This window comes from Thunnus thynnus, chromosome 11, assembly GCF_963924715.1.
Source record: "Thunnus thynnus chromosome 11, fThuThy2.1, whole genome shotgun sequence".
NCBI classification, from domain to species: Eukaryota; Metazoa; Chordata; class Actinopteri; order Scombriformes; family Scombridae; genus Thunnus; species Thunnus thynnus.
The window spans coordinates 4,958,150-4,984,359 of record NC_089527.1 but is presented as its reverse complement, the minus strand read 5'-3'; the positions used below and the strand labels follow the sequence as shown (position 1 = coordinate 4,984,359).

General features: G+C 41.0%; 2 protein-coding genes and 2 non-coding genes across 4 annotated transcripts in view; all 4 read right to left on the bottom strand.

The window, feature by feature from the left end:
• clasp1a (cytoplasmic linker associated protein 1a) overlaps nt 1-20,087 on the bottom strand; it is a 95,116-nt gene extending 75,029 nt beyond the window's left edge. Inside the window, exons 1-2 of the mRNA XM_067602917.1 lie at nt 19,673-20,087; nt 16,136-16,895 (exon numbers count right to left, since the gene is read on the bottom strand). Coding sequence (XP_067459018.1) covers nt 16,136-16,333 — 198 coding nt within the window. The 5' untranslated portion in view covers nt 16,334-16,895; nt 19,673-20,087. The remainder of the gene's footprint in view (nt 1-16,135; nt 16,896-19,672) is intronic.
• Nucleotides 20,088-20,944: 857 nt separating this feature from the next.
• nifk (nucleolar protein interacting with the FHA domain of MKI67) lies at nt 20,945-24,665 on the bottom strand. The gene is made up of 6 exons (XM_067602916.1): nt 24,417-24,665; nt 23,436-23,564; nt 22,936-23,044; nt 22,558-22,769; nt 22,331-22,390; nt 20,945-21,836 (listed from the first exon to the last, which is right to left on the bottom strand). Exons 1-6 carry the CDS (start codon nt 24,537-24,539, stop codon nt 21,597-21,599), a joined length of 873 nt encoding a protein of 290 aa, XP_067459017.1. The 5' UTR covers nt 24,540-24,665; the 3' UTR covers nt 20,945-21,596.
• LOC137193309 (small nucleolar RNA ACA64) lies at nt 21,912-22,042 on the bottom strand. The gene has a single exon (XR_010930741.1). It is a non-coding gene; the product is annotated as a small nucleolar RNA ACA64 (small nucleolar RNA).
• On the bottom strand, nt 23,167-23,296 carry LOC137193308 (small nucleolar RNA ACA64). Its single transcript, XR_010930740.1, has one exon. It is a non-coding gene; the product is annotated as a small nucleolar RNA ACA64 (small nucleolar RNA).
• Nucleotides 24,666-26,210: the final 1,545 nt, after the last annotated feature.

The window sequence follows — 26,210 nt, the reverse complement described above, 5'->3', positions numbered from 1 at the left end:
GGTGCTGTTGTCTCATCACACGTTCCTCTGAGGGTGCACAGCAGGATGCAGCACCCTAGAGCAGTAGGTGTCACTCAGGCACACGTTATTGACTGATATACAAATATGTGACTTTGCATTTACAGTTAAGACAACAAAGATTATTTTATTATCAGTTCTAAACACAACATGAACATCTCAACTGCCTGAGTAACTCATGACCAGAGGGGAGGGGCACTTAAGTCCTCACTAACAGCTTCTTGTTGTTGATGAAAGTGTGTCAGTCGTGGTTTTCTGTCGTCCGTCTCATGAGCGTCTGACAAACTGACACACTTCTATTTGAATCAATCACAGCTGTCTACGCAGGCCGCGTATTGGCTCGTGTTTCGCTTGACCCGAAGATGCGCATAAATACAGAGCAGTGTTTCCTCCTGCATGCTTTAAACAGCGGAGCGGTTGAACGCCACTGCTGAAATTTCACACTTGATACAGAATAATCACAGTGAACACACAAACCACGTGAACTTTGCCCTCTTCGAGCAGCTGACTGGTGAGCAAATGGGAACAAAAGCTCTGGAAAAAAAAATCCTAGAGGAAACACTTCAGTGACGGATCTAAAGGTGTAATTCTGATGTTAATCTTCTGATTGTCAACAACGAGAAGATAAAACGACGTCTTCTGACATCTGATAAGCCTTCAAACTCATTTATCTGACATTCCTGGGCCGTATTTAATCATCTCACTGGCACCCGGAGCAAAACACCACACCCTCGTCTTTTAAGTCAACCCGTCTGGCCTCTTTGTTGACTCCACACCAGACCCTTGTATGCTGGTCCACTACCAAGAATGTCAGTCCAGTCTAGCAGGTAGGAGGCAGATCACAGAAGTGGACGAGTCATTGTTGACTGTCAACTTCATCGCTCAGGGAGCTCTGGCAGAGCAGTACTGGATTGGCAGGCCAGACCAGGACTGGGTGCTGCTGCACCACTCATGATGTAATCCAGTCGCTTGAGGAGAGTCTGCAGCGTTATCTGCCGTACAGGACGACGCCACGTGCCTGACTGCAACACAAAAGGAGCCACAACAGAGTGAGAGGAGAGAGCTACGGTGACGACATCGGTGTCTGGGCTGAGAGATAGACGGGGTAGCAGGAGGAGGTTCTCCTGTAGAAGATACAGATACCCCCCCCCCCTCTATAAATATTTGCTATTAAATGAATAAGGAGCAATCAGTTTTCTAAGCCGATATAATATATCACCTTCACCCGAGAGAGATTTACAATCTAAAGGGAGTGATGCAGCTCGGTTCAGGCAGAGCTGAGAGGTAACAGAGTTCATATGAAGACAGACAGAGAGACAGAGGAAGCATTTATGTTGCTCAGGAGTAAAGAGTTTTCTTCTGGAAGTCTGCACAGATCACTAAAGACCATACAGTAAAAGAGACTATAACGCTTCTTTATTCTGGTCACAATGGCTTCACACAGAAAGAGGCATGTCAAACGCTTTGATCACACACAGACGCTCAGCTGATCGGCGCCTATAGCTTCTTCTCTTCGACACATACTGTTCACACTTACACACTGAACGACACATCCGAGACGAGAGTAAAAGGTCTCTATTCTCACAGCTGTAATGTGCTGCGACTTCCTCCTGAAGGGAGAGGGACTCGGTCCAAATAAGGCGGGACAACTTAGATAATATGACCACCTCTTTCAGACGTGCGGTCCTTTAGGTTCATCTGACGGTGATTCAACATGTCGTCTCATGTCTGAAGAAGTGCCAGCGTCACGTCGGCGGTCTCGCTGGGTCAGACTTCAACACTTTCAACACCGCATGAGTCTAAACTGAATGCAAACAGGGTCTAACAAACAAAGATATATAATCATATATATCCTGAGTTTATCCACATCCCTCATCTTCAGAAACTGTCATATCTATGTGGAGGAGAAAAATACAGTAATAGCTGCAAAATATATTAAATCTAGTCATAATCTGAGAGAAACAAGCTCTGTAGTAAATGTTTCTGTGTGATTACATCTGTAAAAATGCCTTTTATTATATTGTATTTAATATTATATCTACATATTATTGTATAATTATTAATCATCTGTCAATGTTTATAATTTTCTGCTTTGACAATGTAGGTTTCTGCTCTGTCATGCCAATAAAGCTTATTTGAATTTATTTTTGCTCAGAAAATGACTGAAACAATTATTCAACTATCAAAATAATTACCAATAATATTCTGTCAATCAACTAATCATTTATTATTGCAGCTCTGCAGCAGCACGAGCTGAAACATGCAGAAACATCACATCTAACATCACCGTAATAAACGTTTTATGTCAATCATCATCTCTTATTACGCACAAAGAAAATACAATTAGATTAATGAACTAGAAAACACTGTAAAAGGAGCCTTTTTGAAGTTGCCGTGGAGATTCTTCTCTATAATAATAATAATAATAATAATAATAATAATGATAATAATAATAAACATACCAGACTTGTGCACCGGGTGCCAAATATCACACGTGTCTCTTTCTGTAAATGTACACCTACATGCATGTATGAGTCACAACAGGCCGATACTTTAACAGATAGATGAAGCCAGTTGTGCATAAAGTAAGATAAGACTATAACACGTCTGCATTTCATTCCTTCTTCATTGCGAGTCATTCACACACAATCAGCTCTATCAGTAGCTGAGGGAGAGAGAGACCCTACCATCGTTTCCATTGTGTATCATTACTGACTCAATACATCAGTCTAGACTGTGGTTTCCCTTCAGTTCGTTATATTTTGCTAGAATGGAAAGTATAGTAACTGCTGCCTATCAGATGTCCGCATCTATCTCCTCAGACCCACAGTTCCTTGCTTTTTTAGCTCAGAAAGGCCTGTAAAAACAAACTGTATGATTTTTATACCTTCTTTTCATTCTCAGTTCCTCTTCTTCTCTGTTCAACCTCGACGTATGTAACAGCAGAGCTAAAGCAGGACAACGTGTGCAAGTTTGCTTCTGTTTCAATTAGTTTTTCTACTTGACCTACAGAAACCTGCCATCCAATAAGACATCCACTCAAATTTTCACCTATTCACTGCTGCCAAATAATCCAAACTTCAATTCATTCCTCTAATGACTCAGTTTCATTGCTTTTTTATCTGATTAATCTACCACAAACATCTGTAATCTTCCCACTGTTACGTCCTTTAAATATGTTTTATTGCAGATGTTCTTTCCAGTGGATCAGGAAGTGATTCCTGCTCATGAGATTAAAATGCTGATTGACAGTAAAGAAAGGCTTAAATATTAAGATTTGAATGTAAACACACTCCTCTCCTCTGTGAACGCTGTCTGTTTGGTACCTCGGAGGGTTTGGGCATCTATCCGACTCTTCTACAAACACATTCATCAGTCACCTCAGGACATGAGACTGCGCTGCCTGTTGTGGCACCAGCGTAGACGTAATGAGAGTTATCGGCCCTGTATTCGTCTCTCAGCGTGGTGTAACGAGAGTGTCGACTGGCAGAGACACACTAACCCGCCCTGATCGCCCTCAGCGCTCTATCTCCTCTCTCCATCCGTCGTGTGACAGTTACGTTCTTTAACTGCCGATTCAATTCACATGGAGAGCATTTAGGGACGACTGACAGGGAGAGCACGCCTGTTTACCTTTTTTTTTTAAATACATAATTGTAAAATGCTCACATGTGTCGAATGGCATGCAGAGATCTGACTAAATGAAACTGCTAGCTTAACTCTGTGTTGAGCAGATTAAATAAGAGAGCAGATTATGACTGTGGGGTCGGATCCACCGAGGGTCCCACCACTGGATAGACTTTTACTGGCAGTGATGGGAGGGAGGGATCATCAGGAACTGGGGATTTACAGCTGCTGCTGCTGCTGGTGACCATGATGGTGGCAGACAATTACACAGAGCAATATTGAAATATAACAGGATAGAAGAAGAGATTGAATTAAATGAAAGAGATGACAAAGGAGGTGGAGCAGGTAGAGAAGAGGAAGTGTGGAGGGTGAAGCATCATAGACAAGTAATAAAAACATATTAAGAAGAAAAAAAGGGAGCAGAGACAGAAAGAAAGAAGAGGAGAGAGAGTCAAGCAGGATTGCAAACAGCAAAAAAAAAAAAAACACAGTTGGTAAACATCCAGGAGTGCTGGCTGCTTTAACTGGCTGCCCAAGCTTCAGCAGCAGGTCCATCACTACACTCAGTCTGCACTCCTCCTCCTCCTCCTCCTCCTCCTCCTCCTCCTCCTCCTCCTCCTCTCTGCTCCTCCCTCTCTATCCATTGCTGCGTCACTTACATCATGGCGCAGCCCTGTTGCCAAGCTGGCTCCTCTGTTGTTGGATGTACACACTCAAACACACTCACAGCTATACCTCTGCACCTCTGCAGCCCTGCACAGCTCACTATTATCACAAGAGATTAGATATAAATCTAATCTCTTTTCTCCCTCTCTTATTTTTCAATGAGGAATTGACAAGATCAAGTGAAATGTATTCCACTCCGGCGTCTGCGTGGGGTTCCTCTCTTCACTTGTGTTTTTATTGGCAAAGATCAAAAGAAAACTTATCAAAGCTTCTCGTTTTTAGCAAACTGTTGCAGCGGATCGGATCAGCTGTAGCTAATTAACATTAATTCACTAACTGCTTAAATAAACGTTCGCTTGTTCTCTGCAGCTGGTGTTTGTATTCAGAGAATAAAAAGACTAATCAATCTGTAACAAAACCACGAGAGATCAACAGGGACCAACGGAGCCCTTATTGACCTACTTCTCTACTGATCAGCTGATCACATCATGTCCATTCAAGACAACTCTCCCAGTTAAACTTTGATTCATATCATATCAACTTTAATTGATGACTGAATCAGAGTCTTCTCTATTTGCAGGAAGTAGCTTGTGAAGTACAGTCGGCTACAGCTGTTAATTGAAGGTGTCAGATACATTTAATTAACATTTCATACATCATGTTGCTCTTCAGGTTGTCAACATTAATCAGTCTCAACCAACAAAAGGTTACAGACGTCTTTTAAGTTGTTATTTTAGTCTTTAGTTGCTGGTTGAAATGGTTTGATTAAAATATTGATATTGTTCATATATTTTTCAAAATAAGATTCGATTTATTTGGAAATCAGGTTGATTGAACGATGTTTCTCTGACGTTAACATAATTTACATCATCGTGACCGTTGGTGGAGCAACGACGTTGTTTAGACCTACATTGAATTTTGCAGCTTAACCCAATTATTGCGACACTGTGTCTGCAGCAAAAAGGACTAATTCCAGCCAATAATCCCAGACTTAACCCGCGAGCTCCCTGACACGCCACACACGCAGGCCTGAATTAAATAATATAATATTTATGATCAAACACTATAATAGTTCATTTAGTAACACAAGATATCTTTAAATATTCAGTATATGATGACCAAAATTGAAAGAGCAGTCAAATAAAATCACTTTGCTGTGATGCAACGTTTAAGACCACAAAATATCAATATGCGATCAGTTTAATAGCATTTGTATTGTATCTACTTATCAAACCCAAAGCCTTAAAGCTCTGTGAGGTTCATTTTTGACTATTACAAGTGATAAAAGTCAAACCTAATTAATATTTCAGAGCTACTTTTCAAAAGTGGCATAAGACTAAAGCTAAAGCTCGAGCTTTCCCAGATATATTACATATTTGGTATTTAGATAAACGACAACCTGAATGCTTTACACATTGTTCTATGCTTGAATAACAGATTAGTTATACAACAGGTTTAACGACAGGTTACTCATTTAGACACAGACTGAAAATGAAACCAGTAATCAGAACTCAAATCTAACAACAAAAGATCTCAGATGATCTAGTTTACAAGTAATATCATTCTATCAGTATATCACCAACTGCACAGCAACACTCATAACACATGCATGGCTCCTGCAAACACACACAGAAACCTCCTGACTGCAGACTTTAGCCATTAATCCTCCCACTATCACCCCTACCTCCCATATTTCTCTCTCTCTCTCTCTCTCTCTCTCACACACACACACACACGTCTTTTTATATTTTGTGTCATTGCAGAAGCTGAGCACACAAGCTCTTGTGAATGCTTTCCTTCTTCAGTATAGCAGAGCTCTGTGCAGCTTTTCCTCTGAGCTCTGCACAAATCTCGCTGCGCTCTCAAGGCCACAAAGTTAAAATGGTTCAGGATTAACATTTAACGTGGTGGGACCGGCCGAGGATCCAAAGTCCCCCCCCGCTCCCCCGTCGAGCTGAAATCACCAGTTTACCTGCTGTACGAGCACGTGGGCTGACACTGTAAACACATATAATTTGTGAAATATGTCACTTCTAAAGATTTCCTGCCACTTTGCCAAGACCATCGGTTTTCCACTAAGAGAAATAAAAATCCAGTTTACTCTGCATCATATTACAGAGTCGAGAGAATCAACTACGCAGCAGGAAAAGTGTGTTCTTGTATGCACAACTGTATGTGTGTTTGTTGAACACTAGGGCTGTCCAAGGTTGATTAATCCACAGCATTAGCACAAGCTCTGGACAGAGGTTACAGAGGCTCCTCTATGGTTTTGCTGCTGTCATTCAAATTGACTGCAGACGTACACATACGCTTCATTCCCACACCTCCACGACGTCCTGACGCAGTAGATGAAAGAGAAACGTTATCGATCAGGTTAAGACCGTGAGGGAGACACACAGACGGGGAGACAGACAAACTTAACACCCACTCGGTTTATTTCGGTCCATACATCCCGCCTGTCAGTCGATTCAAACCCACAAACTCCTTGTTGTGAGGAGACAGTAGCTAACCGCCACCTCGCAAAATAAAAGCTAAAATAACTTCACTGAAGTTTAAAGCTCAATAAAATAAGAAGCATTGCAGCAATTAGCACAAAGGAATTCAGTCTTATTCAAAGTGTAAAAACTTCTAGTCAATAAAAGGTCTTTATTATCCACTCAATACCTTGTAACAGAGACCCAAGATGCAAGTTGAGCCCTGGACCCAATTCTATTGGTTCTATATCAATACGTCTAACTCACAGACCGCTCTAAACATGTGATGTGTTGTAATCATCGCAGGATAAAAATGTGTTTCTTGAGACCAGATGGAGACTTTGAGCTGTGAAAAACATGACATGTATTGCTATTTTTTTTTTTTTTTCCACCATAGCTGCTCATTAATTGTTGGTGCGTCATGTTGTTGTCGGTGTTATTGTTCTGTTCTGTTCAGGTCAACAGCATTTTTGGATCAAGTCTAAAAATGATTGAGTCTATTAGGACTGGATTTAATTTCATTTCATTTTTATTTTATTTTTAGCAGGAAAAAACAGCAGAGCGATGCAGAACCAGGACCAGCTGTGGGCCTGACACAGTTTAGAAACTGTTCTCCAGCAGTGAGAACAAAAACATAAAACAATACAGGCAGAAAGTTAGACAAGTTAGACAAAGAATATTCTTTCTTTTATATATGTATGGGCTGAAACATGCCTGTTTTTGAGAGTGGACTGTCAATGAAAGAATATACAGACAAGAGGGAACAATAAGGTTGATTATTGGGTTTGGGTTCCTTTCATATCAGGTCTCTCTTTATTTAAAATGAATTTATGCAGTTTGTGGTGGGTTATCAAAGGGTCAGTTTCATGACGAAGACGACTGCATTTATATAGCACTTTTATCCAAAGTGCTTTACAGTGTTTCTGCTGATCATTCACCCCTTCACACTCACATTCACACACTCATACTCACACACCAATGGTGTCAAACTGCCATGCAAGGTGCTGGTAAAACCATCTGGGTTCAGTATCTTGCTCAAGCACACTATGACATGCGGACAGGAAGAGTCAAGGATTGAACCACCGATCTTCTGATTCTTCTAACCTCAAAAAGTAAACAGACTTTACAAAGTTACAGATAAATGTGCTTCTTGCAACAGGCTGATTTTTACATCTATGCTATTTTTGCAAAATGAAAGACAAAACAGAAGACGAGAGAGCGAGAGAGACAGAGCAAGAAGACCCCCAAATGAACCATTTACCATAATGACTTACCTGGGACAATAGCTTGATTGTTCCAGGTAGCCACATTTAGCATCGTTATGTCCTGAAATTAAATTACATCATCCTACTGTAAACCTTTGCTGTGTAAACTTAACTTGAACTTGGATTTGAAAGCTAACAAATGTAAGAACTCAAACTGTCGCCGGAGGGAGGTGGGCCTCCTGCCATACAGGCCACATTATTTACTGTCCAATATCCTGTTGAGACATTATATTTCCCTACAGGGCAATAGAAGCATCCTTTTACGACACCGACTTCAAAGTGATGTTGTTCAGCTGCATCCGCTAGCGTTTAGCCGTCTGTGTGTGTTTGACTACTTTACAACTAATCATCCGCCCGGTCTTTGATGATGTCAGCTGGTCGAATCCTCCCTGCAGCCACAAACAGCCTGATACAAACTAGGCATTTGATATTTCTGTCCATTCTCATTTTTCTGCCGTTGCTTCCTCCAAAATCACCTTGACTTGATGCACTGTACCGCCATGATTCAGTTGTAAGATCACACATGAAACTCATCCCTACAATCTGACAGCTGTGATTTGCTTGACTTGACTAAAGGCAGCTTTTTCATCTTGTTTCTCAAACTGTTTGGTTCCAGAAACCATCCAATCATCCATTAGCTATACCCACGTATCCTTTAGAGGGTGGCGGAGGGACTGGAGGAAATCCCAGCTTACATATTTTCGCTGGAGGAGACGTGTGAAGTAATGGCATTACCATCCTAAACAAAAACAATTACAGTAATAAGCAACAGAAGCAAAGCCATTTCTAGACCAGGAAATAGACCCAGGCACCGAGCACTCAATGGCTCCCCATAGACAGCGCCGTTCCCCCTGCCCAGAGTCTGAGAAACACAAGCTTAGACACATTTCACCAACACTCATAGCGGAGCTGACTGAAGCACCAGGAGAAGCCCAGCACAGTGCATGAGAGGCAGGGGTGGTCATGTTAAGTTCCTAAAGGCATCTGTGGATGTGAGAGGAAGACAGACACTGCACATGGGTCTGCTCCTCCAGCACAAATTGGAGTTAGAAGCAGACTGAATATAAATATAATCTGTAGATATTATATTCACTGAATCAAACATGGTTTCAAATGCAGACACAGCTTTCAGGTGTGATAGATACACAACAGTATTGTCTACATAAACGATATTGTCACTCCAACACAGACTAATGATATCTGTTTTTATGCAGATGATACGATCTTTTATGCACATGACTCACTCAAATTTAAAACTACTGTTTATCAGAACAGATCCCTGGACTAGTTAACTCTTGATACCCCATGAGTAATGCTGAACTTGGGAAAAATGTGGGACATTGGGAACATACTGGTAGTTAAGTAGTGTGAAGTGTATAGGTTAGATGCAATGTACTTATCATCTGTTATAAAAAAGCCTAAATGCACAACGGTGCAACAAGAAACATGATTCCATTAAATTTCAGGAAAATCTGACTAACAGCATATGAAATTTTTTAAATATTGTGGTTCTAACTAGAGCTGGACCGCTAGATAAATCAGCCAGGCTTATTGCAGATACATCAGTATCACTGTATATGTTGGTCAATAAGTAACAAGAAATTGTAGTACATAAATGCCAAACTAGGTTTTAGGGAATTTAGCAGTGTTGCAGCCTTAAGTGTTGTTAAGGCTGCAACTATTTTCATTATTGATTAATCTGCCGATTATTTTCTCAAACAGTCGATTGTTTGGTCTATAAAATGTCAGAAAATAGTGAACAATGACCATTATAATTTTCCAGAGTCAAAAGTGACATTTTCAAATGTGATGTTTTGTGCACAACCCAAATATATTCAGTTTACTTTCATGGAAGACTAAAGAAACAAGAAATTATTCGTATTTGAGAAGCTTTTCAGAATATTTGGACATTTATTTGTTAAAAAATGACTTCAAACGATTAATCGATCATCAAAGTAGATGCTAATTTATTTAATTGTTGTCTCCAACAAAGTCATTGCCCACAGTGACCCATTTCCTATACAACAACCCCTTCTGCACAAAGACAAAACAGGGTCTAATATATCTTTTAGGGAGGAATCACTCTGCTGCTCCTGCGACAGCTCACAGTGTGACACCGACAGCAGCAAAACAGACAGAGATGGAATCTCCAAACTGACGTCACCACATTTCCTGTCAGACGTGACCACACACAGGCTGAAAAGATCTCCCGGTTAACACACTGGAGCTCTCATCAGAAACGGCGTCATCCGGACAGAGTGTAACCACAGGTGATGGACGAGCGTCAACCCAAACACGGCTACCAGCCAAGCCATTGCCCAAAATATAGTGAACCCCTTCGATGAGCGACGCTGGCCGCACGCCCACAACCACCTCACCCTGTACAAGCTCACAACTGAGGGTCATTTTGTGTGAGGGAATAAACAAAACGGTTAAACCAATCCCCCGACTGAGGATACGGTCACCAGTGTCAGTCTCTGCTGATAAAGGCAACACAGAGTCCACTATGTAAGAGTTATATGCACCTGTATCCCTCAGGATTTTTATCAGGACTGTAGTGTCGCTTCCCACCGGTGAGACAAAACCATTTCTAATGAAAGGAGCAGCCAAAACATCAGGCTCACAACCATTAGAGGAAAGCACCTCGGAGACCAGCACCAGCACCAACAGGCGCAGCAGGCTCAACATCAGGTTTCACTCCCTTATTTCTAGTCTGTAACGCAGGATAATCAGCCTTCCAATGGCGTGTCTCTCGTCCAAGTTGCCTCGTGACTTACGGTCAAAATGAACCAGCTTCCCCTGGCCACATCTGGTCGAACAAAGCGGCGCCAGAATTATTTCCTCTCCGCCCAAAGTCATCACACGCAGCAATGCGCTCTCTCTATCTGCCAATATATTGTTTTCGGATTTTTTTTTAACTCCTGAACTTCAATATCCGCATCATTCCTAGATTTTCTGTCAATCATATTGTCATCATATTATCATCTTAAGCAATGCCCTCCAGCATCAGTAGTGATCCTGTAAATGCCTCGCCTGTGGTCTGCCCAGGCCACTTGGCCCAGACATGGCTGAACATTACAGGTGGCACCAGGTTGTCTGTGCGATCGTTTCAGAGCTTGTCAACTCCGGAAACCAGCCCTGCCAGCCTTGATTGATTTAGTCAGTAAACCACCTCAGCTCCCAGACTCGGCTCTGCACAGAGAGAGGCAGAGACGCAGATGATGCTGAGGAGAGGTGACGTGATGGATGGCGACTGACGAGAGCCTAACTGAGGCAGGAGAGGTGTTGGGGGGGGGAGTGGCATACAAATCAAATTCTTGTTTATTGTTTGTCTGCTGTTGTTTTGTGGTCCTGCAGCATCGGGAGTTGAGGTTGGTGTTAAATCTGTCAGCGTTAATGCCCGCCGAGGCCACAAATGCAAAAATATATATACCCTCGTCGCACAGGAGAACGCTTTGAATAAAAACATCAAATTATTTGCTTATTGATGAGAGTGAGATTGGTTTCATTAGAGTTTGCCATAATGGTCGACTAAAATATGACCCATAGAGAAAACAGTGATGCTCCTTCTTTCATTAAATGCTCTTTACTTTTCTGAGAATTCATTGCATGATCATCATTCTACCATCTCCGACTCCTGCGGTCAGTCAGTGCTGTCGGCATGGCGACAAGTTTATTTTAGTGTTGTACTTAAAGGTGGAGCGCGGGACTTTTGTCTCCCCCTTCAGGCACTGAGAGTAATTACAAAAACACTGTTTACACATGTTTACGTCATAGGCGCCACCGTAGCCTACTCCGTCATTACTGTTGCGGCTGTAAAACAGTGGATAAATTGTTTTGAGCATCACACAACCCCCGAAAAATTTCATCCATTCGTTCCGATAACATTTGGAAAGTCTAGAAGAGCCGAGCGATTAAGTGATTTTATCCCCGTTCAAATTAGCGGAGAGCTAACCGGAAGTTAGCTGGTTAGAAGTCTCATGGGGCCAGCGCGGGAATGTCAAACCCAACGCCAGAGTAAAAACTTCAGTATACTGTGAAACACAGAGAGATTTATCTGGCAGTGATTGGCTTAACCAGCGTTGTATGCACTCATTTGGTGTTTATATGCAGGTTTAAGAGTCAGTTAAATGCATCAAATGTAACTGAAATGAATAAAAAAAGACATGTGATTCAAAAGGGTTTTGAATGTGATTACATTGGAAACACTGCAACAGTCTGAATCTTGAGGTGGGCGTGGTCGGTCTCTGCAGCAGACACAAGTCAACACTTCTTATGTCATGTAGGGTTGTGCATGAAGCATGAGAAGACACACCCGAAAACACAGTCAGACAACTACAAGACTAAATTTAACCTTATCTACAGACTAAAAATTATATAAAAAACCATCATAGTGACAAACACGCTGCTCCTCGCTCGATCTCGCCTCTTCCGACACCACCACTACGTCTCTGCATTGAGCCGATCCATCAGGCGTATGCAGACTTGTTTCTTGTTGATTTAGCAGCTGAAACCACAGCCGGGAGGTGGCTGGCTGCTGACTTGACACACTGTGCGACGCACGGAGCACACAGAAGGAGATTGCTCTGGAAAATGACAACTGTGTAAAGAGGTGTCCCCGTCTAACACGCACATGATCGCTTATCGTTTGAAATTGTATGTGCATGAATCATTAAATCGCTCTATTTAGAAACAGTCAGAATAGCCTGGCGACAGCAATCAGTGTGTCGCTCATGCTTTCTGCTTCTTTTAGAAAGACATTTCCGGGGCATTGCTGATCACACCACATACAGATACAAGAGGGCTCAATATCAGTGTCTCATCACAATCATTTATATGTTCAGATTGGGTGATACTTACACTCCTATTTCCCAAGACTGAACAAAATCTACTGATTGACATTTTTCAATATGTCACCAAAGGCCAAAAGGTAGTTTTCTGTTTCTATGTTTTTGAGATGCAAGAGAAGCTGTGCAGAGTATTTGCCAGGCAGCAGGTTACCAAGTTTGCCACACAAAGGATGAAATCCTATATTAGCATCATCTTGTATCCTAGACGACGTCATTAACAGCCCAGCAGTAACAGGTTTTATGACTGAGAGCACACCTGAGACTAACTAAACAAACGTTATTTGAAGGATAAAGTCAGTTAGCATACACAAACACACCATAATGCTTAAGTAACCATTTGAAGTTGAACATCATATATCAAAAACAGCCTGAAACATCCAGAAGCATTAAAGGAAAAGTTCAGCATTTGAGTAAATAATATATATATATTATTTGCTTTCTTTCCAAGAGTTAGATGAGAGTCATCTGTGCACTATATATGAAGCTATAGCCAGCAGCTAGTTAGCGTAGCTTAGCATAAAGACTGGAAACAGCTAGCCTACCTCTATCCAAGGCTAACAAAATCCCCCTACAAGCACTTGTAAAGGTCACTAATTGACAAGTTATATCTTGCTCGTTTAATCTACGGCTGCAACTAACAATTACTTTCATTATCGTTTAATCTGTTGATTATGTTCTCAATGAGTTAATCAATGAGTTGTTTGGTCTATAAAATGTCAGAACATTATGAAAAATGTTGATCTTTGTTTCCTTAAACTCAAGATGCAACCTAAAATGTCTTGTTTTGTCCCGACCAACAGTCCACAACCCCAAAGATATTCAGTTTCCTGTCAAAGATGACTAAAGAAACCAGAAACTATTCACATTCAAGAAGTGGGAACCAGAGAATTTTGGCATTTTTTTCTTAAAACTGTCCAAATAACGTTCTGTCCATCAACTAACGGATCAACTGACGAATCATTGCAGCTCTAGCTCAATTCCTTAAAAATGATTAAGTTTAAAAACAACAAGTTGTGGTTTTACAGTGGGGTTTCAGTGTCGGACTATTTCTTGGCCTTGTCACAATGGCTTCCTGGATTCTCCACTGGTCGCTCGGCAACCACACAGTGACTACAAAACATCAAACAGTTATTCTTACACTTTGGTTTTTGTAGCCTACAGATTAAACAAATGAGATATAAAATGTTAAATTGTGAGATTTAGAGGCCAAAAAAAAAGGGAATAAGTGAATTTCCAAAAAATGTCGAAAGAAAAACGTCCTCTCCGTGAACTCCTATTCGTTACTGTAAAAAGGGGACAAACGCAGCATTTTTCTATTTCAATAACATTGATAGGACCTTTTATTATGGCTGAAAAACACAGCTGAGACACAATGCAGTACCAGTGTTGCTGTAGAAACAATTTCCTTCCAGAAAACATAAAATACTTTGTCATCTATTTAACGTTGTGACCCCAAACTGAACTGTATTATCAGCTTGACATTATATTGAACCCCTTCCAGTCAGGAATATGAAAGGATGAGTACACCATGTTCTTCTTCCTCTATACTTAACCTGTATGACAGTACAACAATGTAATGCTTGTTTTATGAACACAAACGTTACTAAATATGACACTGAAGTTAAGGTGAGACGACTGTAAACTGTAAAACTCTTTCTTTAAACAGATGCTTGGTATTAGAGGCCCCCCCCCCCCCCCCCCCCCCCCCAAAACCTCCATTTATGGCGAATGAATCCATCACCCTCTCTCTCTCTCTTTCTCTCTCTCTCTCTCAAACTGAATAGTTTCCACATTAGTTGCCAAGTGATCGGCTAGGGCCTGTTCTGAGGACATTGCCTCTGTTGGGGCTGACTAAGACCACGAGTAGTGCCACTGAAAGAGCAGAGATGTGTGTGTGTGTGTTTCTACCGGCTCTATCAGACCTTAAAAAAGAGGAAATATCATCCCCTGCTTTTTGACAGGTTGACAGCCTGACTCACCTAAGCCTTGACATGCTTTTTAGCACCCAGAAGAAACACCGGTGCGCAAAACAAGAAGCAAAAGCTCAGTATAATGTAGGGAGGTTTGTCTGGCCTGCTCCTCTTTGTGAAGCCTCATATGTGCCGGCTCTGGGACCTCAGTACCCCTTCATCTGAGCGGTAACCAGGCCAGATCCAATTAAGCCGTCTCTCGCTCCGCGTCCTGAACATTTCACTCTCAGGCTTGCAAGCAGTGCACCACAGCGTTTGTAATGTGGTCGTTTGCAGCACATAAAAAACTACCGTCCAGGTGAGTACATCACAGCAGCACCGAGAACACCTGGAGACAAAGACTACAACTAAAAGTCTTCCCTGAGCGGTCGGGGGGCGGGCTCGGCTTTGTTCAGGCAGAGATCTCTTGACATTTTTAGGCCCACATAAATATGCTGTAAAAGCAGCATATCCCAACATGAAATCAGGGCTTTAGTAAAGAATGTGTTCCTACAGTTATGGCAGAGAAAGCAACCTGTGGTCGGGCACTGAGAGAACTGCTCATGTAATCATGATTCAGGGTCAGATAAAATTGTGCCCTAGATTTAACTCCAAAATAAAGCACAATCAATCACAGAACAAGAATGTGAGCCAGGCTCTATGGTGAAGCAGAACAATAACGTTGCCTGCCTGAGAAAGTTTTTTGCATTGCTGCAAACAGCAAGCTGTCCAGAAAGACTGGAAATTCTTCCTTAAACAAACTAGAAAAAAGACCCATTATATGTCTGCACAATGAGATCGAATGAATGAACGCATGAACTATGAATTTATACTGCAGCATAGTTGTTTTTTCCCCCCAGTTGCTCTATTTGACTCACAGACCAGTAACATCTATTGATGTGTAAGGACAACTGTCGATGCTCAGTCCTGTTGAAACACTTGACAACAGACTGGATCTAAATGACTGATGGCCTTTTCATAACTCACGCTCGTTTGGAGCTGTGACAGACATTTACTAATAAACTGAAGGCAAAAGATAGCATGCTTTATGAAGATGACACATCCTAAAGGAGGAGACATAATAGCTTGAAAATGTCAGTAGGTGGAAAATGAAAGTGCAAAGCGAGACTGTGGTAATGCACTTTCCCAAAACTGAATGCAATAAAACTGTTTAGCTGTAGAAAAGGCTGGAACCCGCGTGGGCGACTCTGGTACCCCGGCTGCCCACAACATGACACTATCCCACTAATCCCTATTGTTCCAACCGCCTGGTCGGTGGAGTTTACCTTGAAGTTGCTGGAGTTGACCCACGAGCTGGCGATGCCGTCGACCATCTTGTCGAGAGCCGTCTGATCCTGCTCCAGGTCGTAGGACTTCTCTTTGTCCAAGATGTAGTCGATGATCTCTTGCCCCACCTGCAGACGTCGGCCCATGTCCTTCTGCAGGACCTGGGCCAGGCAGTTCTCCATACTGGGCTCCATCATCCTGGCCTCAGATAAGCACCTCCTCTGCTTTCCTCAGGCCGCCTGCTTTTGAATGACTGACTGGCTGCCTACTAGCGATCCTCCACTGCTCAAAGCAGCGGGAATGACAGCTAAACAAAAGAAGCCCCACTTGTGGTGAGTATGTGGCTGGGTGACCCGGAAAAGAGGGAGAAAAGAAAAAAGAGACAAGTGTACCCAGTCTGCTTGTATTTTTATCCCTAAGGACAGGCCTTCTTTTTGTGCCAAGTGCTAGCTCGCTCGCTAGCAAGCTAGTGGCCGTGCCCTAGGGATGGATGGAGCAGTGCTTGGGGAATGGCAGCAATGCAGCATGTGTGTGTCTGGACAGCAGCTGGGGAAAGTTTACTACTCCCTCCCACTTTTTTTTTTTTTTTTTCTCCCCCTCTCTCTTCTCTCTCTTCTCTTAGAGGAGTCGGAGCCAAACCGCTATAGCAGGGTTGGAAGAGGTTTGGTTTTTGGTGAGCAGGAGGCAAAGCAGCAAATGGAGATGGAGAGGGCTGGATCACAGCTCCATGTCTTGTCCCGGGATCTGGCCTGGAGAGCCCTGGAGGAGCAGAAAACAAACATAGAGTTCATTTATTTGAATCTTTTCATTTTAAATAGAAACATCATTATTAATGCTGCTGGTACACAAACACACACTACATTTATTTCAGATTTTGTTAGAGAAATGAGAGAAGTTCATCTAACAAAATAAAAGCATAGTGATATACACTATATTGCCAAAAGTAAGTGGACGCCCTTGCCCATATGTACTTTTGGTATAGGGCTGTTATTTCCAATGAAGGGGAAATCCTAATATAATCTACATATATATTATTTTCTTTCACCATCAATTAATATTTTTTATTTAATTATTTGGACTAAAAGATGGGAGAAAATAATAAAATGCTCAACACCATATTTGGCATTTTTGCATGAAAAGGGTTTAAACATTATGTAAACTGATTATCAACATAGTTGCAGGTTATTTTTCTGTCTATCAACTAATCAATTAACGGCCTAATTGTTTCAACTAGACAACTTTGTGGCAACAGTTTGACTCTTTCCTGTCTCAGCGTCGGTCCATAAAGAAACGTCAGTCTGATGTGTGGAAGAACTCGACCTGCTTGCACAGAGACCCAGACTCAGCACCTTTGGGATGATCTGGAAGGAGCCAGGACCTTGTTGCCCAACATCCGTGGTCGACCTCACTAATGCTCCTGTGGCTGAATGGAAGCTAATCTCTCTCTCACTCTTGCAGCCAGGTTTCAAAATCTTTTGGAAAAACCTTCCCCGGAACAGCGGAGATAAGCTGTTATAATTAAAATCCACGGTTTTGGGATTGACATGTGAGACAATCATTTAATATTCAAGCGTCAAAATACTTCGAGCCTTAGTAAGTAAGTGTTGAAAAAGCTAAACACGCTAGCAGCCGGTGATGAGGGTAATAATCAGTGCTGCTTAGCTAACACATTTAGGCCTTAAACTCTGGAAAAAGGAATTAAAAAAACATTCAAAAATGACAAGGCTCCTCACTGACAGCTTCATCTTGACAACCTACTACTGCCATGTAAACACTGGGGGGGGGGGGGGGTTGAGGTGGTAAAACTTCAGCAGCAACTCCAGATGAATAAAGACACAAGGACGTCGCTACAGTGTTTACTTGTTCCACGTTTCAAAACTGCTCAATCATACATACACTGACGGGTCTCTCCTCGCCTTCAAACTTTCAGCTTTTTTTGTGTGTGTGTGTGTGTGTGTGTGTGTGTGTGTGTGTGTGTGTGTGTGTGTGTGTGTGTGTGTGTGAGACGAGTCTATATGTCAGAAAGGAATGCTTAAACAACTCTTTATCAGACGTGGGCCTTTGTTCTGGCAGGTGAAAATCAAACCTGCATGTGTTGAAGCAGTTAGATACGGGCTGAATTCACTGGACTATGACCTTCTCTGTGACATAACGTGTGAACTACTTTCTCCTTGTTAGTGCAAAGTCATTGTTCAAACACGAGCTAAATTATATGAGAAGCTCCCTTTTTTATACCAGTTAACTGTGGTGATATTTGCTAAATTTATTCAATTGTTAGCTTACTTAACAAGCACAATACAGATAAACAATGTCATGTGATGTAATGTAGATATGATCTCTGGCTAAGCAGTAAAATTCAGGTTAAAAGCAGCTAAACATATAAGTGGATAAAACAGTGTATTGTACATGACTGACATGCAAGTGTAAGAGTGTGTATGAGTGTAAATAAATGTTAAAAAGAAGCTACAACGGTCTGAGTGTGATACATGTTAGTAATAATGTGTCAGCACTGTACATATGAGGCTCTTTGAGTTGCTAAGTATTCTGTTTAAAGGACAAGTTCACAATTTTTCATGGCTACCTTAAAAACAACAGTCAGGAGCCCGAATGAGCGTTGAAATACGAAGCTTCAGTCGTCCAAATGAGTCATATCAAGTAGATATCTTTCAACGTTACAGTCTATTTAGTGCCTCTTTTTGTTACTATACTTCCACCGCAGCTCAACACTGTCCGAGGAAACACAAAGAGGGAATTCGATGCTATAAAAGACTGTAAATGTGTCAGATATCCACTTGATATGACTAACTCAGACTGCTGAAGCCTCATATAAGCTTCACATCAACTTTTAAATGCGTTTTTGCACACACTGTGGATTTTGTCCTCCATCATTTACACTGAAAACACATATGGAAAAACTGTAAACCTTTCCTTTAAAACCATAAAAAATGCATTGCATGTCAATAACTTAATAACATGGCAATTTTCTGCTACTGCATTGCAATATACCACCTTAAAACTGCTCTACTCTCACCTTTGACAGGCCAGTCATCCTTGTCAGCCAGATTTGCTTGGTGTCTGTTTTGCCACACACACACACACGCACACACACATATATATACATACACACACACAGCTCTCTGCTTTTGTGCAACGTTAGCTGCTAGCAAAACCAAACGCAGGAGGAGCAGCCCTGACAGCCTCTAAACACTTAAAACGTGATACAAAACGTCCACCTCTGTGTTTCACCATTAAAACACTCCTTTCCCTTTTTTTTTTTGTTTCTCTGTAAAAACAGCTGGCTAACCCTTTCCCACCCTGCCAGACAAGAGTAGGTGTGTGTGTGTGTGTGTGTGTGAGGAGGAGAGAGGAGAGGAGATGATAGAGGAGGAGAGGAGGGGGGATAAAAGCTAAAGCTAGCCCCTAGCGGAGCCCTTCCTTTCAATGAAACGTCAGGCAGGCAGGCAGACAGACAGGCAGCACAAAGACAAGAAAATGTGCCGAGGAGGTGAACATTCATTATTCCTGTATTTACTCACCATATCCTGCTTGAAAGCCGCGGCTGGTTTGGTCATACAGCTCCTGTGTCTTGTACCAAATATTACAGTGTACGGCCCAAAAAATCTCTTGTGTCTTTCTCTTTCTCTCTCCACCCGGAATGCTGCCTGCAGGACAAGAATGGGATCGTCGTGCGCAGGCGCAGTAGATCCAGGGATGATGTTGGCACTTGGAAAACTGTCGCATGGCAATGCAAAAAAAAAAAAAAAACTTGTAGTGTATAACTCGACCTCTGGCGACATCTACTGGATAAACGGGCTCTGTGATTTCCAGTATGCGCAGTGGGAAGGTTGTTACCGTTCAACAAGCTGCAGGATTTACATTTAAAACCTGAATCCTGCTGACCGGGGTCCCTGCAGACCCCAGAGGTTTAAGTTTTGTCATATCTCACAGGTGCTTTATTCCATCATTCCAGTTCTTCATGACTTTGTCAACTATTTATTGAGTTCATGTTTGCCAGGGGTCCTAATTTAAAGTATCACACACTATCAGGGGGGTAGGGGCTCTCTGTCAGTCATTTAGAAGGCTTTGTGATTGTAATTGGGATAATAGCTACAATTTGTATTAAATCAAAGTATATATTTTCATTTTACACAATATGCAAATTAACTGTAACTTTCCTAAAATAATAATAATGATGGGGGTGTTTCAGATGACATTAATTACATAACTAATAATGTTTTTAGAAGAAACAAGTTAACATTTTGTTATGATGGTTGTTTCTTACAGTAATTAATTCTTGTATGTTAAATATTTTGGTCAGATGAAGGTTAAACAGGGATCAGTCATGTAGTCATGAGTGCTCTGCTGCTCATTGTTTTATGGAACTTTTAACTTTTTACTTCTTTGTGTACTTTGTTGTTTCGTGTTATAATGCACGTATATGTATTGTTGAATCTTGTGCAGCTTCATGTGTATTTTACTGTTGAGTTTTATGTATTTTAAAAGCCCATCTAGTGTCAGACATTACAAACTAGCTAAGTTCATGCTATATGCTTGTACCTACACAAATAAACATTAAATAAATAAAGGATAAGTTACAATTTTTGAAGTCTGTCTTAAAACAACAGTCAGGTGTCCACATGAACAGTGAGAGACCACAAAAAACAGGTGATATGAATACAATAATGAGCTGCTGTGGAAGTATAGTAACAAAAAGATGGACTTTCTACTCTTTCATATTTATTGAATGTAAGCAGAATACATATATAAATCAACATTTCAAAGGAAAAAACCCACAAACAAACACAAGCTACAGCAACCAGTTTATTGTCTTACAGTCTTTACTTTGTGAAACAATGAAAGTTCACATACTATTTACAGTTTCTGGTAAAGGGAGGGTTATGGTTTTATATCACCAATTCATGTGAAGGATTCACACACAATACAGGCCAGTAATAAACAGTGGTCAAAGGTACGATCTCTTCTGTTTCTTCTTTCATTCTTTGTTCTTCTGTAAAATAAACATCCTGCGTATTAAAATGCCTGCTCCAGAGTAGATTCTCATATTTATTCTTTAAAGATCATAGTTTACATAGTACAAATTTAACCACATTTTTACACAAGTGTGGTTATAAAACACAAAAAAAACAAAAACTTGCTTCTGTTTTACATCAACATTAAAGCCCTATAAGGGAAGGAAACAGCCTGCTCCAAAACTGAAATGTAAATGAGTCAAAGAAGTCCTCATTGTGATGTTTTTACTCACAATAATACCCACAATTATGTTGGAATCTTTCATACAAGCTTCTTTCTAACTTGTTATGTGACGTCCACATACTAAAAGATACTCAGTGATTTCAGTTTGAAGTCGTCCCGTCACTCAAAGCAAATGGAAGACCACATGTGATCCTCATCTCTGATCTGACAACCAGAGAACCAAGTCCACAACCAAAACTGAGACTTTCACTGCGCCTCCGCGTCCTCTGTGGCAGCCTTGTCTCCTTCAGAAGGCTCCTCGCTCTCCGAGTCATCATCATCATCCTCCTCTTCTTCGTTGTCGCTGTCTTCCTCCTCTGACGAACCCTCTTCGTCTTTCTCTACAGCCGGCATCTTAATGACGATCTCGTCGTCCTCGTCGTCCTCGTTGACGACCATAGACTTCCTCCTCTCCAGCAGAGACGGGGTGCAGACGGGTGTGGCGTCCTGAGGAGGAAGAGACGAGCTCATTAGTCACACGTGCTCATTGTGATACTGAGAGGATTTGTTTAAAAAGATAGAGTTTGTTGGTACATGGGTTTTATCACGATGCCACCGGGAGACGCACGTAATAAGCTTAACGCACCACATTACTATAGGCACAGTTATCTGACCCCGGACCACTGACTCATCCGGGGTCATTTTCAGTCTGTGCCAAAGCAAAATCAGTCAATTAATCATTTTGAGTCATTTCTGAAGAAAAAAAAGTCCTAATTCTCTGATTCCATCTTCTCAAATATAAATATGTTGTAGTTTATTTCGTCTTCTATGACAGTAAACTGAGTATCTTTGGGTTGTGGACAAAAGGCATTTGAGGACGTCACCTCGGGCACATTTTCACCATTTCCTGTCGTTTTATAGCCCAAATAACTAATCACTTAATCAAGACAATAATCAACAGATTAGTCGATAATGAAAATAATCGTTAGTATTGGTCTTACATCGCTACACGTTGAGGCGTTCATGGCGTCAGATTTTTTCTTCAGAGGCACCTGAGCAGCCTGGAAAAAAAAAAAGGAGCACAAAGGTTACTAACAAAAGACAATAACAAACAAAGTAGTGCTGAACATGTAAATAACTCCATGTTCAATACTGTTTTTATCCAAGGAGTGATTTATTTTAAACTAGCTGCCATTTAAACGAAATATTCCAAACTCTCAACACTTACAAATCCCGGGAAGTCGTATTCGATGCCGTTCGCAGCGAGCCTCTTGCGGAGCTTCGATTCTTTGCGCAGGAGTTTTTCCGTCATCTTGGCGATCTGCTCTGTCGTGCGTTTCTTGTTGTAGCGTGCGACGGCGGGATGCGAGGGTTTTTTGAATTCCCTCTCGGAGCCGACGAACAGCTTCTCGTGTACTTTCTCTGGTGGGATCACATGACCTGATGAAATAGCGAGAGAGGCGACGTGTTTAGAGTTACGTGTAGAGCAGTGAGTGCGTCACGTTTTAGCATCATAGCACTAACGGGATCTATTTGCTTTAACTCATGTGTCGGGTGACGTTGTAGGAAAACAGGAATCATGAGTCATCGTTGCACCTTTACTCACATTTGATGAGTCTCTCTCCCATCAGGTAATTGTTCATGGTCTCCGCTACGATCTTGGCTACTTCATCACAGTCAAACTCTACAAATGCATAACCTTTGCTTCCACCTGTCTGCAAGTAAAGAGAAATGAGACAGAAATGAGATGACTATTACATTTCTTAAATGACTTCATACCACATATTTGACTCAAACCCATTTCCTATTTCATGCTTTCAAAGTTTCCCCCTCATGTTTTTGTTGGCACATGGGTTTTATCACTCTGCAAATGAGTGAGCAGGTGATAAGCTTAACGCGCCAGAATACTTTAGGCTCAGTTATCTGAACTCAGACCACTGTTACATCTGAGATCATTTTCAGTCCGAGCCGAAAGTCTGATCAGCGAGGAGAGACAACTCAGCAGGATCACTACCAACATCTCATATATCAAACTTAGCAAAATCTAAACATTTTCTTCTTGCTAGATTTCTAAAGGACAGGAGAGGAGATGATGGAGGAGGTTACCTTTTTACTCCTGGACAGCCGCAGCCTCAGGACTTTCCCAAACTGTTCGAAGTAAGTTTTGAGCTGCGGCTCAAACAGCCCGAGAGGCAAATGGCCGACATAAATCACTCCAGGAGACAAACGGATCCCCTTAGAAAAAAAAAAAAATACAATAAACATGAGGATTAAGTTACACAGACATAAAATGTACATGTGTGTAATACACAGCCAGAATCAGTTATGCATTTACACACGTTTTAATGGATAAATTTCATATATAAAGCAACACAGACCTTTTAAACAGAAGACATTTTGACATGTCAACAGTAGGAAAAGCTCAGTGTATATAATAAAAATAATAATGGATGAATCCATTTAGCGGCCTCAGTTTCAGCATCATGTCACACTAGAATTGGGGAACTAACAAATTAGTAAACCTTTGCTTTTCCTGCTGTGACAAGTCAAAATATCTGCTGTGGTCTTCATCCAAATATAAACAACTTTTTAATTAAAGTTTATAGACACGGAAGACACGTGACATACACATGTACACATATGCATTACTGATTTTTTAAATAATATTCTTATGTCTTGTGGATTTCTGTGGATTTACCTCCTCAAACCTCTAAAAGTTACTCAAATAAAACAGATTAAGTCCTCTGGAGCTGCAACTTTAATCGACTAGTCAATTGGTCGATAGAAAATTAATGTGCAACTATTTAGACAACTGAATAATCGTTTTAGTCATTTTTAAGCAAAAATGTGGACCGTTTGTCAGATAAACCCAGACATTTGAAGATGTAACCTGGACTGTGGTTATTTTTCACTATTTTCTGACATTTTATGGACAAAACGATTCACTAATTAACTGGTAAACAACACAACATGTAACGAAGGGTCCGAGGTAGACTTTGCTTTACTTTAAGCGATCAGAGGACAAAAAGGTTTGGGACCACTGAGCTAGAAGATAATCGTGATGTTTCTCTCAGGTTTCTGACCCACCTTGCTGGATTTGTTCTTCTTCGCCTCCTGAACCTTCTTCTTGAACTCTGACTCTTGTTTGGGGTTCAGCGCCAGCAGCTCTTTAGCCGGCTTAGACGCCGACTCTGCTGAACTTTCAGTCATCTCGATTAACTAAAGATAACTGACATAAACTGTACAAATAAAAACAACGCTGTCCGAACCAACTCTACCGACACCACGTTGGTTTACTCATCCGGTTGGACCACGTGTTGACCGACAACCAAAGAACTGCGAAGGAAGGATTTACACGAGTCTGAACTACAGTCGTGCAGTCCGCATAGCGCCGTCTTCCGGTTTGGAGTATCTCCTTTCAAAGTTATAGTCAGGGGTGAACATTTAATACAACAAATTGTATGGAAGACCATTTCCGCCACACAAAAAATCAACCACATACATCTCTCATTAACAAATAATCATATAATAACATTATCCATCACATCTGTTATATTTCTACAGAGCCCAGGAGGGTCTGTGGAGAAAAAAATAACTAACTAATCATCTTATAATGAGTATCTCAGAGATATTATATAATTAGTATCTCATAATTATATCACAAATCATAATTAATAGTTAATTTAGATTTTACACTTGGCAGAAATGTACAGAAGTCTCTTGTGGGACTGCTAAAACATACAAGCAAGCTAGCTAGCTGTACCAACAACAAGCTAATCTGTTAGCATAATTACTGCAGACTGGAGACTATTGGCTCTGCAAGCTAGTATAATACCATGCTATCTAATATCTAGCTGTGGGTTTGATGATATGGGAGTTATAATGGATACATTTCAGCAGGAATTGATTGGAAATTATGTTTGTTTGTTTTTTTGTTTTTTGTATTTGTTTGTAGTGACCAACATGAAGACACATATGAAACAGCACAAGACAAGAGGGAGAACTAGACGCAGAAAAACCAAAACAAAAGGGAAAAAAAAGGAAAACGGCAGCAATAACAACAACAACAACAACAACAATATAACAAACAAACAGGCCAAAAAGCATAATGTTTGGTTTAGATTTTCTTGTAGTACACATGTGTGTAGGTAGGTGTGTGTGTCTGTGTGTGGGTGGGTGGTTGGGTTGTCTATGTGAAAGATATAGAGGGAGAGAGAACATATGGGAGAGACAGTATTAACCAAAGGAAGAAAGAAAGAGAAAAGAAAGTAACAATTACAGTACTCTTTAAGGGCAACTCTGGTTGGGCTCTAAGGACAAAGAGGCGCCAGGGTGGGAAAAAAATGAAAATTATGTCTCTTTAGTGGCTTTGTACTATGTTCTCTTCATTATTTGATATTTTTTTCAGACAGATATTTTGAACACATCACTCAAAATGTCTGGACAACAGACCCACAATGAATCTAAGGGAAAATTACAACTATAATACAGAAATATGAAAGTAACTTGTCTTTAAAAAGAGATTCTCATATGTAGTTTGAAGATTTTATTGTTGCTTGTATTTTATTTATTAGCAGCATTTTTATGTCATTCCTCCTGTTCATACTGACCACTAGAAGATCCCTTCATAATGCACTTACAATGTAAGTGATGGGGGACACAGTCCACAGTCCCCCTTCTGTGCTAAAATGTATTTAGTTCATTGGAAGATAATATGGGGCTACAGCAGTCTAAATTAGTACAATCAAGTCAATCTATATAAAATATATATAAAGTTGCTGTCTTTTTAGTGCCAAATTCCCTCTTTTCGAGACACCGAGAGGGGATTTTTACAAAGACTATCGCTATTATTTGTCTCAGGCGGCTGAAGCTCCTTATTGT

Coding starts and splice junctions, on each gene's coding strand:
- nifk (XM_067602916.1), bottom strand. CDS start 24,539: ATGACTGAAAGTTCAGCAGAGTCGGCGTCTAAGCCGGCTAAAGAGCTG. Junction 23,565..24,416: donor AGAAGAACAAATCCAGCAAG/GTGGGTCAGAAA, acceptor TTTTTTTCTAAG/GGGATCCGTTTGTCTCCTGG. Junction 22,391..22,557: donor AATACGACTTCCCGGGATTT/GTAAGTGTTGAG, acceptor TTTTTTTTCCAG/GCTGCTCAGGTGCCTCTGAA.